This window comes from Gorilla gorilla, chromosome 2 (assembly GCF_029281585.2).
Source record: "Gorilla gorilla gorilla isolate KB3781 chromosome 2, NHGRI_mGorGor1-v2.1_pri, whole genome shotgun sequence".
NCBI classification, from domain to species: Eukaryota; Metazoa; Chordata; class Mammalia; order Primates; family Hominidae; genus Gorilla; species Gorilla gorilla.
This window is the reverse complement of record NC_086017.1, coordinates 81,639,350-81,656,821: the sequence shown is the minus strand read 5'-3', so window position 1 is coordinate 81,656,821 and position 17,472 is coordinate 81,639,350. Positions and strand designations below refer to the sequence as shown.

At 45.5% G+C, this 17,472-nt stretch overlaps 1 protein-coding gene across 1 annotated transcript; it reads right to left on the bottom strand.

Moving 5' to 3' along the window:
* Window positions 1-13,685: 13,685 nt before the first annotated feature.
* Window positions 13,686-16,436, bottom strand: GPR27 (G protein-coupled receptor 27). Its single transcript, XM_019024428.4, has one exon. The coding sequence runs from the start codon at window positions 16,126-16,128 to the stop codon at window positions 15,001-15,003; it is 1,128 nt and encodes a 375-aa protein (XP_018879973.1). The 5' UTR covers window positions 16,129-16,436; the 3' UTR covers window positions 13,686-15,000.
* Window positions 16,437-17,472: the final 1,036 nt, after the last annotated feature.

Genomic DNA, 17,472 nt, shown 5'->3' with positions numbered 1-17,472 from the left:
GTGAGCCGTGATATTGTGTTACTGCACTCCAGCCTGGTTGATAGAGCAAGACCCTATATATATATATATAAAGAAAAAAAGGCTATGATGTTTCTTCCAGTTCCTAGGATCCTCTAACACACATGCTGGGACTTCATAGACCAGAATTTCCACAAAGTACGGCAAGATGAAAATTTACACGAGAAAAACTAAATCCACAGTCTACTTTGAAAATATCATGAATGAATTCCCTTCATTCCAGGGTAGAAAGAAATCTTATGCTAGAAGATGATGCCCAAACCCTACTGGACCTTCGGATTTCTTTGCAAACATTGACTTTCATGAAAACTATCATTTCTGACTTTGTTTTGCCTTTTATCAGAAGCAACATTTTTTTAACCATAGAAAAGTTTATGCCAAAACTATTTCCTATAAACCCTCCTATCTCACTGAGAACCTTTATTCTTCTCAGTATTTCAATGTAGTTCTTTTGTTAGAGCCTTTTATAAAGTCAGTTCAGTGATAGATCAAACATATAGCCCAATTTTCCTCTTCATTGGTTTCAATATTAGAAATCTCATCCCACACTTTTCTAGCTTCATTTTTAGAAGGTTAAAGCTGGGGGCCATTTTAACTTTAAAAACCAGACACTTTTGGTATTCAGTAAGGGTCCCTGTGCAATTCACTAGCAACCTTTTATGGTGTTTCCACCTCCATGTTGCTATGTCTTTCTGATAATATCCTCAGAATTAATCTCTGATATCTTTCCCAAAGTTGTTAATTCTCACTCCCTTTTGTGTTAAAGAGAACTCAGTTTCTTCCAGCATTTTCACAAATTTTAATTGACAAAAATTGTATTTATTTCTGGTATACAACATGATGTTTTGAAATATGGATACATTGTGGAATGCTAAATTGAGCTAATTAACATATGGACTACCTCACACATCATTATTTTGCAATGAGAACAGTTAATATCTCTTAGTGATTTTCAAGTATACAATATTAACTGTAGTCACTGTGTTGTATGATATATCTTGGTTCCAGGATTTTTTAATGTATTTCAAAGATGACAGTCTTTGACAACATGATCTTTAAATAAACTTTATTATCCCCCACATATATATATATATATATATATATATGCATATGTGTATATATTTTTAGGGTACTTTCAGAGTACACATTTCCCAAAATTAGAGATGCAATTATGATGCTGTTCTTGAAGTATGGTTCCCATTTTTTCCATCACCCACCACTCTGAAAAATTTTGATTTGATTTTTACAGGATGAGGCCTAAGTGTTAGGATTTTTTTTAAAGCTCCCTGATTAATTGCAAGGTACATCCATAGTTGACAGCCACTGAGAACCAATACAGGACTGTGTTCCTATAGAAAGGTTACTGGTACCCAGTGACACTATTTGATGAGACACCTTCCTAGTTGAATTAGAAATGAGGATAGTAGCTGAGTGTCTTTGATTTTCTTACCACCCTCAAAAGTTCCTGTGGTCCTCAGCACCAGTTCCCTTTCATTCTAGAGGGAAGCACACAGAGGGGTCCCAGTGGGGAATTCCCAGCAGCAATTAGCCCATTTGAAGAATTCCACCCTAGAATTAGATTAGGGAAGCAGGCCCCAGTCCAACCTGGCTAGCCTCACAGCTCCCTGGGTTTCATGAGTTCTCACATCCTCTAGTGCACCCTCCCGGGTGACCCAGCTTCAAAACTCCCTAGCAGGCACTCCCCTCTCCCAGCCCCTTCCACATACATCTCAGGATTTCATTCTATTTTACTGGGTCCATAAATCATCTAAGTGCTTTAGAAAGACCAATATTGCACCGCACTGTAACTGAATAAATCAGAATGGTAAGCATTTCAATAAAATAGATATTTGTCATAAAAGATTAAAAGCAAAAAAGTAGGAAATTGTGGTATAGGCAACACGATGGCTGGCAACAAAATGCAGAGGCTAACGCATATTTAAGCATTCTTGTGCCCCTGTGGAGATTCCCTCATCATAAAGCCTGGCACGCTGACTCATGTAGTTGTGCCAGCTGGGCAAAACGATGGCCTTCTCCGTGGAGTGACAACCATGGTGAATAGTTCCAGGCACTCTCACATTACTCCAGAGTTTCTCCATCTCAACGCTAGTGACTTTCTGGGCCACTTTTTTTTTTTTTTTTTTTTGAGACAGAGTTTTGCTCTGTCACCAGGCTGGAATGCAGTGGCATGATCTCTGCTCACTGCGACCTCTGCCTCCTGAGTTCAAGTGGTTCTCCTGCCTCAGCCTCCCGAGTAGCTGGGACTACAGGTGTGCACCACCATGCCCGGCTAATTTTTGTGTTTTTAGTAGAGACAGTGTTTCGCCATATTGGCCATGGATGGTCTTGAACTCCTGGCCTCAAGGGATCTGCCCACCTCAGTCTCCCAAAGTGCTGGGATTACAGGCATGAGCCACTGCTCCTCGCCCTGGGCCACATAATTTATTGTTGTGGAGGACTCTCCTGTGCATTGTAGGATGTTTAGCAGCATCCCTGGCTACTAGTTCCAGTAACACTCCCCAAGTTTCGACAACCAAAAATGTCTCTAGACATTGCCAAGTGTCCTCTGCAGGTTGCAGGTGGGGATAAATTGTCCCCCTTTGAAAACTACTGCTTTAGTCTAAAGCTATTTTGTGTCTGCTTGACTTCACTTGATAATAATATGTTTTTATTTCAGTATAAAAAGTTGAAAAGACAGTATTTAAAAAGTTAAACCTCCAAATGTGACATTGCAAAATAAGTATCCTAAAAAACAAGCAAAATGTTTTGTATCCAAAATAGTGGATGGGGCTGGGCATGCCAGTGGCTCACACCTGTAATCCCAGCACTTTGGGAGGCTGATCACTTGAGAGCAGGAGTTCAAGACCAGCCTGGCCAACATGGCAAAACAGGTAGCTGGGATTACAGGTGTGCTGGTGCATGCCTATAATCCCACCTACTGAGGAGGCTGAGGCACAAGAATTGCTTGAACCCAGGAGGTGGAGGTTGCCTTGATCCAAGATCAAGCCACTGCACTCCAGCTTGGGTGACAGAGCAAGACTGTGTCTCAGAAAAAAAAAAAAAGTAGTGGAAGGGTAAAACATTTGATATAATTTACATATTCAATAAAAAAATCAGTTATCTGTCAGCTCTATAGTTTACTGTGTTTCAAGGAAGAAATTTTTATAGTCACTCTTTAAAATAAAGTTTAAGATGAAGGACTCTTTGGGAGGCCGAGGCGGGTGGATCACAAGGTCAGGAGTTCAAGACCAGCCTGGCCAAGATAGTGAAACCCCATCTTTACTAAAAATACAAAAATTAGCTGGGCTTGGTGCTACTCAGGAGGCTGAGGCAGAATTGCTTGAACCCAGGAGGCAGAAGTTGCAGTGAGCAAAGATCGCACCACTGCACTCCAGCCTGGGCGACAGGGTGAGACTCCGTCTCAAAAAAGAAAAAAGAAAAAAGATGCTATATAATTCATCTGATATTCATCTAATTTATCTATGATTGAATTAATCTGAGCCCTTAATTTTTTTTTTTTTTTTTTGAGGAAATGTGTCTCCCAGGCTTGTCTGGAACTCCTGGGCTCAAGTGATCCTCCCACCTTCCCTCCCAAAGTGCTGGGATTACAGGTATGAGCCACCACACCCGGCCAACTTCACATCTTTAGAGTACACTTCTAACGCATTTCCACATTGTTTAAATCTAAATTTTAATCATCTTGATTAAAATGTGATATAACTAATGGAAAATTTTTTTGCAGAAATGTAAAAGCTTTACAAGCAAAATTGGGGGAAATTGTGCTTTATTAAGTTAAACAGTTGAATAATTGCTGAGAAGTTCACATGTATGTAGTCTTTCCGTGCAAACAAGACTGAGGCTGGCAGGAATGCATTTGGTTCATTCTTAAAAGCAAACAAGCAAATCAACAAAAACTTTGTATTATTGAAATTTTTAAACATAAAAGTAAAGGAAGTGTAAAGAAGTCTCATCTATCCATCATTCAATGTCTCATCAGCATTTATCATCTTGATGCCAAGCGTCTTCTACCTCTACCGCCCCACTTGCCTCCACCCCTTCTGTATTGTGTTGAAGTGAATCAATTTTGTCCTTTCTTGACAAGGTCCACTGGTCACTATTTCATATGGAAAAGACAGCCAGCCATATTCTGTATGTTATCAATACATCTTCAGCCTGTACTTTTAAATATTTGCTCTTGAGATATATTTTTGAAATCCAAAATAGGCGTTTGAAATGGAGGAGCAAAATATTTCAGGCCCAGAATGTGTATGTGAATGAACGTTTGCTCCTGTATAGAAATTTAAAAGAAAATATTTTGCGACTCAAAACATAGGAGACTTAGAGAAGTATATGTCTAACTGTGGTGCTGTGATTGGTTTACAGGAGCTGAATGGTGCCTGAAATTAGTCACATTTGCTTTAAACAGCAAATGTGAATATTCTGTATTAATTTTTTTGAATCTGGTTAGAAGAGGAAAAATTTCTACAAGGAAGATATTTAGTAAAACTGGTAGACTCTTAATTGTCTTCCACAGTTCTTTTATTCTCACATTTATTCATTACTTCTCATATTCTGTCTCTCTCTCTGTTTTAGCAGGGTACATGACCACCCATCTAGTCATCTAGAGACTGGAGACTGCATTTACCAGCTGCCCAAGTGTGGCCATGTGACGTAAATTCTTAGCGATGAAACATGAACGGAAGTGATCTGCCACATTTACTTAAAAGAAAACTACACTTCCTCTCCAATAAGGAGATGCAATAACGAATCTGTCTGCTTTGCAGAGAGTGAAGGCAATTGGGGAAGATAGTAGAGCTGACCCACCAACGTGGGTCCCTGGATAACCTCCAAAAGCAGTCACCTCATATTAGAGAGAGACAATCATGCCACTGTTGTAACTTTGTTAAAGCACTCCCACCTCTACTAACCAATAAGTGGAATCATTCTCTTCAAAAGTGCATCATGTTTTTATACTTTATACTTCATTTTGTTATTTTTTATTTATTTATTTTTGAGACGGAGTCTTGTTCTGTTACCAGGCTGGAGTGCAGTGGCGCAATCTCGGCTCACTGCAACCTCTGCCTCCCAGGTTCAAGCAATTCTCCTGCCTCAGCCTCCCGGGTAGCTGGGACTACAGTCACGCACTGCGGTGCCCAGCTAATTTTTGTATTTTTAGTAGAGACGGTGTTTCACCATGTTGGCTAGGATGGTCTCGATCTCTTGACCTCGTGATCCGCCCTCCTCGGCCTTCCAAAGTGCCGAGATTACAGGCATGACCCACCACGCCCAGCCGATTTTGTTATTTATTTATTTTTTTCGAGACAGAGTGTCGCCCTGTCGCCCAGGCTGGAGTGCAGTGGCAGGATCTCGGCTCACTGCAAGCTCCGCCTCCCAGGTTCACGCCATTCTCCTGTCTCAGCCTCCCGAGTAGCTGGGACTACAGGCTCCCGCCAACACGCCCGGCTAATTTTTTGTATTTTTAGTAGAGACGGGGTTTCACCGTGTTGGCCACGATGGTTTCGATCTCCTGACCTCGTGATCCGCCCTCATCGGCCTCCCAAAGTTCTGAGATTACAGGCGTGAGCCACCGCGCCCGGCCTTTATGTTTTAAAAATCGTTTTTGTGTTCTTGTTCAGTGGTTGCCATGCAGAGAGTGGGATCAGTCGGCACACTCACCCATCCAAAACCGGTTTGGATGTTGGGACTGATGGAGGGTGTGACAACACTTATTATTCACATTATGGAATGTTCTGGTGAGAACAGGGCAAGCACAGGTTGGCCCAGGTGGCAAAGGCAAGGCACTGAGGTTGATTTTCAGTTTTATTGTGACCAGGAAGCAGAGCTGAGCTGAGGGTTCTTACCAGGGTGGGCTAGCTCAGGTGTAGGACAAAGAGACAAGCAGAGAGAGAGAAAGAGAGAGAGAATGTTGGGGTTTGAGGGCTGTCAGTGTTCCAATGTCAAAATGAGGTTTTCCTCTTAACTATGGTCCCGATACCTTAATGAGAACCTGCTAACTAAATAATCTTCAAATGAGAAATGATTAAACTTACTTAAAAATGTTGGTCACGAGAGCTTCTAATTCCAAACCCTAAGAAAATGTGTAAATCCATCTTCTTGCAGCCGATGTTTTAATCTCTGAAAGCTGTCACCTGCCCATGGATTAAGACATTTTAGAGATAGGGAAAGTCACTGAGGCCCGTTACAACTGTGAATTTTCTTATGATGCTGAAATGAATTTTAATCTGGCCAAAAGGTACCAGAGAAAAAAAAAAAAGACCAAACTTTAAATGACAAATTTAGAGTGAACAAAGCTGCTTTTCACACTAGCAAAAGCAAATTAATATACAGTTAACAGAAAACTAATTATGTCTTTATATAATTGTGTTTCTTTCAATAGAGGCAGGTCATTAAATGTGTATCCAAAAGTATTAAATTCTAATATATTTATAAAACTTATGAGGTAACTTACAAATTGAGAAAAAATCCTTTGTTAGCCCACGTGTCACTATACTCATAAAGGATTAGAGCAATTATGCAAATTAAGTTCTAGAAATAGCTCTGGGTATCCCATAATTCCTCAAGACAGATATGCAAATTAAACTCATCGTGACTGTGGGTTAAAAGAATTACACACTGTACATTTACGCTCCTTCTGTCACTTTGCAGAATGAGTTCCTGTAACAGGTTTTTTCCTGTCTCTTCTCTTTCTCCTCTGTGTAGGACATTGCCATACACGTTGGTCAATATTCAGGAAATATATGGAGAATTTATAAGGAATAAAAGGGAAAAATAAATCTGTTAAATTAAAAGACAAGAAAAAGTTTCATCTCATGCACTTTAAGCTTAATGAATCCTATAGAATTTTTTTAATAAGACATGTATTAGGTGGCATTGAAATGTAAATACTATTTCAAAGCCCTTCAAAATTAGAGTACTTCTGTATCTTCAAGAAAACGAAACCCTTTACTGTTCCCTCCAGGTTCAAACCAAAAAACAATGTATGCTTCTGAGATATCATTTTCTGGCAGAAAATAAGATTTCCATCCCACAAAGCTGGGCAGATTTGGCAGGCAGATTGGCATAGTTCAGATAATATGCATTTATCAGGGAAATGTTTAAATATACACTTTTCCAACAGTTTACATGCTTTCCACCTAGAGTGGGCTGGCCACTTAAAACTTAATTTATAAATAAGTTATTTCTCCTAGAAGCCAAGTAGTGATAGCTTTAATTTATCTGTCTCCTAAATGTAACTGAGAAATACAAATATTGCATTTATGCCTTGACATTGCAACTTAAAATGTTTTTGCATGATTTCTCTGTGTAATTTGAAATGACTTCAAAACTTCAGGCTTTCACATATAAAATTTGAGCAGTTTATTTATCTTATATTCTCCGACTAGGATACAGAGTTGGTTGGGTACCTACTGAGCCTTTTCCCTGCCCTCTTTTCTCCTAAACGAAAGCACAAAATACCCTTTTCTGTAGTGTAAACCTGCCATTTCCCCCATCCCTCCTTTGGGAGGGTATTGGAGTGGCACTTTTCGGGGCTACCTGTTTGATTTCTATTCAGTTCTGACATTTCTGGTCAACGGCGTCTTTGCTGGCTCTCCTCACAGCATGATTTTATGTAACAAACTTCCTCCAATAAAATGGCCACATTCCTTACTGGCACTTGAACATTTGGATAGAATTGGAAGAAAAACCTTTGAAGAGGGAATTATGTGGTTTTATTTCGCTCAGAGAAATGTATTTTGGAAAATGGATTCCAGAGTGTGGAGAGTGCAGAGGGAGTCAGAAAGAAATGTAAGAACCCAGGAGGAGGGAGAGATGGAAACTGGACAATTTCTGTTTCAGTCTTCGGGTGTTTCTTTTTCCCTCCATTGAGTAACCAGAGACAGAACGCCTAGGGCTCCTTCTGGACAATCAACGATGATGTCTGATCTCTTCAGTATTCCCAAGCTCTTTATCTAGATCCCTCTTTTGGCATCTACCATGTTCTGCCTTGCTTTATGGTTTTGGGTACATTTGCCAAGTTTTCCCAATTAGCCTGCTAACTTTTTTTTTTCCGAGATGGAGTCTCACTCTGTTACCCAGGCTAGAGTACAGTGGCATGATCACAGCTCACTACAACCTCCACCTCCTGGGCTTCATTGATCCTCCCACGTCAGCCTCCTGAGTAGCTGGGACTACAGGCATGCACCACCATGCCCAACTAATTTTTGTATTTCTAGTAGAGATGGGGTTTCGCCATGTTGGCCAGGTTGTCTCAAACTCCTGGCCTCAAGTGATCTGCCTGCCTCGGCCTCCCAAAGTGCTGGAATTACAGGCGTGAGCTGCCGCAACTGCTATCTCTTTAGCAAGAGTGCTGCCCCTTCCTTATCCCTGTGTCCTTCTCCACTGCCCAACACAGAAACTGGCTTCTTATTAGCTTTTAATATCTATTGGTTAGACGGATTTATTCAGGTGGTTTTCCAGATTCCTGTAATTAGATTTATGATATCAAAAAAGTTTGGGCCAGGTATGATGACTCACACCTGTAATCCTAGCACTTTGGGAGATCAAAGCAGGAGGATCACTTGAGGCCAGAAGTTAGCCCAGTCTGGGAACATATACACCATCTCTACAAAATTTTTTTTTTAATTATCCAGGAGTGGTAGCACATGCCTGTGGGCCCAGCTACTCAGGAGGCTGAAGCAGGAGGATCACTTGAGTCCAGGAATTGGAGGCTGCATTGAGCTATGATGGTGCCACTGCACTCCAGCCTCAGAGACAGAGTGAGACCTCGTCTCAAATAAACAAACAAACAAACAAACGAATAAACATGAGTGGATCAAAAAAGTATCATAGACCAGGCATGGTGGCTCATGCCTGTAATTCCAGCACTTTGGGAAGCTGAGGCAGGCAGATCATTTGAGGCCAGGAATTTAAGACAAGCCTGTCTATACTAAAAATACAAAAATTAGCCGGGAGTGGTGGCACACACCTGTAGTCCCAGCAACTTGGGAGGCTGAGGTGGGAGCATCAATTAAGCTCAGTGGGTGGAGGTTGCAGTGAGCCAAGATCATGCCGCTGTACTCTAGTCCAGGCGGCAAAGCAAGACTCTGTCCAAAAAAAAAAGGCCCGGTGCAGTGGCTCACACCTGTAATCCCAGCACTTTGGGAGGCTGTGGTGGGATCACCTGAGGTCAGGAGTTGGAGACCAGCCTGGCCAACATGGTGAAACCATGTCTCTACTGAAAATACAAAAATTAGCTGGGCATAATGACAGGTGCCTGTAATCCCAGCTACTCGGGAGGCTGAGGCAGGAGAATCATTTGAACCTGGGAGGCGAAGGTTGCAGTGAGCCAAAATCGCACCATTGCATTCTAGCCTGAGCGACAAGAGTGAGACTCCATCTCAAAAAAAAAAAAAAAAAAAGTATCATAAAGTGCAATTAAACAGAACTGACCTAATAATAGGTATCTTTTTAATCTTCTGGACTTATTTCAGTTTAAGAAATCATGCCAAATATATCTCATTTTTCTAGAACCAGGTTAATTTAACAGCAGCAGGCAGAACAATCAGATAGTTGAAAATATTAATAAGCCTAATTTTTAAAAAAATTGTGGACGCAGCTCTAGAATATCAGGCACACCTAGCAAAGGGGTCAAGGAGATGCAGTAGTTTCAAGTATTGTTGCAGTTTCTTGTCACTCCAACTAACAAGCTTCCTGACTACTAATGGCTGAAACAAAAGTAGTTTTAATTTCAAAACCAGAAGTCTAGAGATAGGAGGTCGCTAATCTAATTAAGCAACTCAAGAATGTTAAAATGGGTGCCTGCACTTTTTATCTTTCTGTTCTGCGATCTTCACTGTCTTGACCGTGTCTCCCCTCATGGTTGAAGGATGGCTGTTGTGGCTCCAAGCATCACATCCTATCACCCCAAAAGGAGTAAAGAGGGAAGGAAAAAGAGTTCTCTTTATGGGCTGAGTTAGGCCTCAGAAGTCTCGTCCCAGCTGGGGGAAAAGCATAAAGAACCCCTTGGCATCGGATTAAGTTTGCTTTTACTTATATTTACTCCTGAAGCAGCTAATAGGACTCGGATGTGGGTGGGTGGAGGTGGTTTCCCATCGCCTCCCTTGCCCCTCAGGGAGAGAGGGTCCTGAAGTTCAGTGGTCTTGGCAGCCCACACAGGATGCACATCTGAAGAACACAGTATCTTGGGTCAGCTGCATTTTATAACCCCAGCCACCTCGGTGCCCACAGAAAACCTAAAATACCAGTAAGACAATAAGTCTGCCACTTAGCCAGCTGTGTGCTCGGATCTAATGACTTAGTTTGGAGCCTTGAAAGTCTTGTAGGGCCTGCCCCAGGACCATCACCCTCTTTCTGTAGAGGCTAGGAATTCACTCTTTATGTTTAGTTATCTCTTTATGTCTGAAAGTTTAAGAGGCAGTTGAGGGGGGACAAGGAGCAAGGGCTTTGGCCATGAGGAACACTGTATGCACAGGCATGGTGGTGTGACGTGGCGTGGTCTGTTCAGGCACTGCTGGCAACTAGGAGTGACTGAAGCATGTCACACGGCCTGAGGAGAGAGTGGGACGAAGTGACACTGGAGAGGGAGCAGCAGCTGATGGGATGCACCAGACGCAGGAGTGCAGACTTCAAGGAGGTAAACCATGCACTCTGGGAGCCCAGAGGAGGCGTGACTGAGCCAAGAAGGGTTTCCAAAAGCCTTGGACCTGGATCCAAGATCCGATGTTCAGCCAGGACTTGGAGGTACAGTGGTATAGATTAGTTATGCCTGTGCCATTCCAGTTGTTAAATATTGTGAATTTACACCCCTGCTCTAGAGGAGTTGGTGAGGAATTGTCAGGCAGAAAGGTGGGAATGGGCTTTCTGGGAAGAGTGGAGAGCTGGTATAAGAGTAATCCAAGAAGGGAAAGATGAGAATACAAGGGAAGGATGAGGCCAGGGTGGTAGAGGGCCTGACTGTGAAAGGTCTGTGGCAAAGAGGTTTCTCCTCCATCTTGTAGGCCTTGGGAAAACAGGGTGGACTCTATCTCATCAACCCAGTGATCCACCTGCAAAACAATAACGCTGGGTCAGCCCTAGGACCTGGCACCCTGTCACCTGTTAGGGAGCAGGGCATTTGAGAATGTAGAGGGCTGATGGTGAGAACAAAGACTTGGGAGAAATAATTTTGCCGTTTTATTTCTTTTTAAAAAAGAAAGAGATAAAAGGGAGGGAGGGAAGGAAGGAAGAAGGAAGGAAGGAAGGGAAAAGAGAAAAGGAACAGTAGAAACCAATATGGCATTTGGTAAGGCTGAATAGTGGACACAGAGATTATCATTGTTGTTACTGATTTGTTACATGCTTCCCCACTTTGCTTAAAATATTTCATTTAAAAAATGAACATGTCACACCTGTAATCTCAGCACTTTGGGAGGCCAAGGCTGGTAAACCACTTGAGGCCAACAGTTAGAGATCAGCCTGGCCAACATAGCAAAACCCTGTCTCTGCTAAAAATACAAAAATTAGTTGGGCCTGGTGGCAGGCGCCTGTAATCCCAGCTACTTGGGAGGCTGAGCTGTAATCCCAGCTACTTGAACCCAAAGGTGGAGGTTGCAGTGAGCTGAGATCACGCCACTGCAATCCAAGCTGGGCAACAGAGCGAGACTGTCTCAAAAGAAAAAAAAAGAATATGTCAGGTGTACATTTAAACAGACATACAGACATGGTCCTTCTACAAAACTATTTGACAAGATATCAAAAGTCCTAAAAATGCTTCTTTTGACCCAGCAATTCCATGCTAGAACATACAGACAAAGATGTATGTACGGGAAGCCTATATTGCTTCAAGTATAGTGACAACTGCGTGGGAGGGTGGGGAAGTTGTGCTAAATTAACTTCCCAAATAAATAAAATGACCAATTTTAATGAAATCTTCCCTAAATACATGGTGTCTGTGCTGGTACAATAAGTAGAGTACTGTGGACACAACTAACCTTTTTTTTTTTTTGATAATTTTTGATTAATGTAATTAACAATCAAAGTACATGTTAATAGATTCACCAATCCTAAAAGCTGTTGGGGTGGCCCTTTGCATCTCCCCACTTTCTGCTACATAGCTTGTTTCTCTGGCTCTTTTGGTTCTCGTTTCCTTTAGTTGGCTGTTATTTCTTGCTACTCTCACCTGCACACTCACTAGAAATCTTGCCTTCCCCCTTCTAATCAGAACTTTAAAACATAAAAATAAAAAACCCAGGTAGCCAAGTTTGAACGCATCATGTCTGAAGTAAATCATGTCTGAACGAAGTCCTGGAGGTCTGTCTCCAACCACCTGAGGAACCTGCTGAAATGCTTTTCCCCAGGACCCAACTCAACATGTCCTCATAAGACTCTGGATCACACAAACACTTAAGGTAATTTGTATGAATGTTAGAATTTCAGAACCTCTGGCTTATGCATTCTCATATGACAAAATATCCCTTGAATTCAAGGCTATGTCAGGCCAACACGTCACCTCTGGTGCAGCTGAGCTGCTGCCCAAAGCTGGAGTGGCTCAGGAGTCAGCCATGATGGGCTGGTTCCTGTGCCATGCCAGGTGTGAAAATCACAGAGACTTGGTGATCTCTGTTTTGGGGACTTTTTCGAGACAGGGTCTCAAGAGCTCTGTCATCCAGGCTACAGTGCTGTGGCACAGTCATGGCTCACTGCAGCCTTGACCTCATGGGCTTAAGCCATCCTCTCACCTCAGCCTCCCCAGTAGCTGTGACCACAGGTGCACATTACCACACCCAGCTAATTTTTTGATTTTTTGTAGAGACATGGTCTCGCTATGTTGCTTATGCTGGCCTCAAACTCCTGGTCTCAAGCAGTTCTCCTGCCTCGGCCTCCCAAAGTTCTGGGGTTACAGGCATGAGCCATCGCAGTCTGGTTCGACCTCTATTTTTGGAACTGAGATCACTTGGGCAGGTGGAGGGTTAGATGAGGAGAGAGGTACTTCTGGGCTCCTCTATCTTGGGGTTCGCTGAGGTTTCCGATCAGTGGCCCTTGGATGATTGAGGCCAACCTGGATTCATGATGTGGGGAGAAATAGGGTAACTGTCTCATATTTTCCAAGTGTGAGACTGTCTTCACCGACTGATTAACTTCCACAACAAAATTAAATCATGCAGCCTATTTACCAGAGATCAATTAAATTGGCCACACTCTTTTTATAACTTATTCCCATTGGACTGAACATTTAATAGTTTATATTATACTCAGCTAAATTTCAATATAATCTACCACCCCCACTTTTACCTAGTACTTTTATCAAAATGATCGCTTGTACTTGAGTTTGATATGTTTATTTAAAAGCTTTTTTATGTCATTTAACGAATAGTCATTGAAATGTTGTCATCCAAATAAAAAAACAGTTTTAAAGCCGTATATATGTCTACTGCTTCTTCCCTTTAAAGAAGATTCGCAGATTTTATCTTGCATTTTAAATTAAGCCTCCACATGTCTTGGATATGCTGATGGTCAAACTATGAAACCTGTAACTAAAGAACACGTGCTAAAAGGATCATAGAGCATGTTATCCTTACATAACATACTTAGAGGCATGTAACATACTTGGACGCATGTATTATTACAGCCTCAAACAACACCACCACCACAACAAAACAACCACTCCAGAATGAAAATACTGGTATATTTGTATAATGCAAAGAGAAATACAGATATAAATCCTCAAAACGGAAGGTACATTAATAAAAATGTAGCATTATAAGCCAAAAATATTATATAGTACTTGCAGAATTTAGTCTTTCAGTTTAACATTATAATGTCTAACAAAGAAATATTATTTAAATTATAGTTCTCATTATTAATTTAAAACAACCATCAGTAGAACAGCACAGCTTAACCTAGCAAACATTTTAAGGAAATGCTTTGTTTCCTAGAAGGAGGATATCATTATATTCCATTCATTTATACCATGAACAACAGAAGAACAATTTTCAAAGTGGAAATTAGTTTCATAAGACAGAATAAAACTGGGCTTCTCAAAGCACAAGCCAGTTCCATAAAATTAATTTTTTATTGGCAAAAAATACTTAAAACAATTTTGATGTAGTACTCTGCTTCTCAGAGCCCTCCCAATCCTCCAACCACAATCTGTACACACGAACACATGCAATACTGTATTTTTCTCCACATCATTACTAACCAAAACACTTTACTCTTTTAAAACTTACAACTTGACAGAAATGTTTCCATTCAAGATTGCTATAATACAGAGAGCAGTTGTCACTGACGTGGTTTTTAGCAGCAGAAAGTAAACCGGGAACCAAATCTTACTTGTTACTTACTGCTTTAAAAAAATGACTGCCTTGCTACTGATCTCCATCTCTGCTCTTTAAGTTCAATATCAACACTGAGACTTTCAAAGAACCAGCGCAGCACAAGGACCCTGCAGCCGGCAATTCAGAGGGCATTTCAGACAACTTCCCCCCATCCCCCACTTTCTCCTGCTTCCAACAGAAGATCCTCAAGAAATCTAACTTGTGAAGAAGTCCCCCTAGGTTCCTCTACTTCACTGCAAAATGTAATGCCACTTGAGGTTGTCAAAAATAGCTTCTGTAGAAAACTGGCCATGGTCTTTAGGAAACGTTGCATGAAGAAAATTAGTACAGCCTTTATAGAAAAAGAAAAAAAGGAACCACACATGGAATAAAAGACGTCAGTACCGGTACAAAAAGACTGCAGGGCCTATTGTCAGGAAGAAAGTCGAGTTAGGAGGACGAATGTGCGGAGCTGGAGTGGGCTGAGCATCCTACTCCTCACCCACCCCACCCCCAAAGGAGTCAGTACAATCCAAGTGTCTGTCCACTTCGAGTCATTTTGAAGGCAGCTTAGAAAATTAAACAGGGGCCAGAAGGAAAAGATACAACGTCACCGTCCAAGCCAAAGGGAAAGGCTGGGTTGGGGGTCTATGTGGCGGGGCCTCCCTCATAAACCAATGCCTTTCAGGTCGCAGGGATGGGTCGCCTGGGTGGTCCGGGGGCTCTGGCAGCAGGGGAACTGGGCCCTGAAGCAGTCCCTCAGCTCCCTGTTGAAGAGGAAGCACACGACGGGGTTGATGCCGGCCTGCGCGAAGGTCAGCCACACGGAGGCCGTCAGGTAGGCCTGGGGGACGGCGCCGGGCCGCACCAGGACCCGCAGGTAGCTGGCCACGACGTAGGGCCCCCAGAGGAGCAGGAAGAGCAGCGTGACGGCGTAGAACATCTTGCACAGCCTCTTCTCCGTCTTGAATTCTTCCAGCACGAGGAGGCGGCGCGCGCCGCGGCCCGGCCCTGCGGGCCGGATGCCCACAAGCGCGGGCGGCGTGGGCCCGCGGCCGAAGCCCGCCGTCCAGTTGGCGGCCGCCTGGCCGGTGGCGCCCGGGCCGTGGAAGGTCCAGTCGTGGCTGACGGCGGGCACCAGGCGCGCGGGCCGCATCTTGCGGCGGTCGTGGATGAAGAAGAGCAGGCGGAGGTAGACGAGGTGCGTGGCGCCCACCACCACGGCCAGCAGCAGCAGGAAGCCCAGCGCGCCGGGGGCGCCGTCGGGCCGCTGCTCCAGGGCGCACGGCGCGTCCTCGTCGTCGCCACCGCCGTCCAGCACTGGCGGGAAGGCCGCGGCCAGCGCCAGCGCCCAGGCGGCGCACACCAGCATGGCGGCGCACGGCCAGCCGGCCAGGCGCTCTGCATAGAAGCGGTGGTGCGCGATGGCCAGGTAGCGGGTGACGCCCACGCCCAGCAGCAGGAAGGCGGCGTGGAAGCAGAAGAGCGCGGCCAGGAAGGCGAGCAGCTTGCAGCCCAGCGCGCCCGGCGGCGCCCCCGCCGCGGCCGCCGCACGCCGCGCCGCCAGCATGACGGCCGGGAGGCAGGCGAGCGCGCGCAGCCCGTCGGCCAGGCACAGGTCGAGCAGCAGGTAGTACGGGGCGCGGTGCAGGCTGCGCTCCCGCACGATCAGCAGCGCGAACAGCACGTTGCCCGCTAGGCTCACGCACAGCAGCAGGCTGAGCGTGGCCAGCTTGAGGCCCAGGGCGGCCGCCTCGCCGCCGCCGCTGCCACCCGGCTCGCTCGCGTTCGCCATCGCGGCCTCACCAGGCCGTGCGCTCCGCCCCGGGGCCGTCCCCTGCCTCGCCGCTCCCGCAGGCCGCCCGGCCCGAGCTCCGCCGCCCCGCCGGCCCTGGGCGAGCTCCCCGTCCTGCGGGGCTCAGCCCGCTCCCGGCCGGCCCCTCCTGGGCTCCCCGAGCCGCCGCTGTGCCGCCGCCGCCATCTCAGGAATGGTGCGCGCAGGAGGAGGCGGCCACTCCCTGCGCCCTAGGCGCCGCGGGCTTCACTGCGGACAGGGCCTCGCCACCGTCCGCAGCCCCCCGCATCCTCCTCCGTCTCCTCCTACTCCTCCGCTGCTGCCGCCGCGCCTCTTGGCTCTGCCCCCCGCCGGGCCCGCCGCCGCCGCCGCCGCCGCCGCCGCTGCCGCCGCCGCCGCGGAGCCCCCTCCCCTCCGCCGGAGCGCGCAGCGCGGCCGCCGCCGCCAGCCCCGCCGAGGCATCCCGCACCGCCTGGGCCCGGCTGGGCTGGGGGCGCCTCCGCAGCAGCCGCGGGGTCGGGAGGCGGCCGGGAGGGAGGCAGGGCCCAGGACGCAAGGTGGCGACAAGTCGCGTTTGGCCCCAGGTAACGGGGGTCCGGCGGCGGCGCCCGCGCTGGGGTCACGGTGGCCGTGCGCGGGGGAGGTTGCCTGGGCTGGCAGGGTCGGGAGGCCTCAGAGGGGACAGGAATATCTGGAATGAGCCTTCTGCCCGAAAGCTGGGAGTAATTTACGATAGTAATAGTCATCGTAATCCTAAAACCGCTGATACTCAGGTGCGCACTGATGTGGGTGGCAGTGTGCTGGAGAGCTTGGCAAGCATTATCTCCCTCAACAGTAATCACGAAGTTGTTGCCATCCTTAATCCCACTTTATACCTCAGGAAGCAGAGGCTTGGAGGTCAAGGGAGTTGAGAGCCGGGAAGTAGCGGAGCTGGGATTCAAATTTCGCTTGGTCTGATTTCCAGTGCTGGACTCACAGCGACTCTGCAGCATCCCCTGCTCGCTAACTCATCCGTGATCCCGGTGAAGGACCTATATCAGGGAAAAGAAATGCAGCATTTCATCTTTAAGTGACTTGGAAGGTGAACCCTATGCCACCTTCCTCCCAGGATATCTATTTTCTGGGTAAGCCTGAAAGGGCAGCCACTGTTGTGATTCTCAGACACACCGCATTTGTCTCGCAGGACCTTGCATGTGCTGGTACCTCTGCCTGGACCAGCCCCACAACAGGCTCCCTCTCCGTAGGGCCTCCTCCTAACCCGTCTGTCTTACTCTGTATCCCTGCCCTCTAGTCATTTCCTTCTTAGCACTTATAATTTGTCATTATATCCTTTCATTTCTTTTT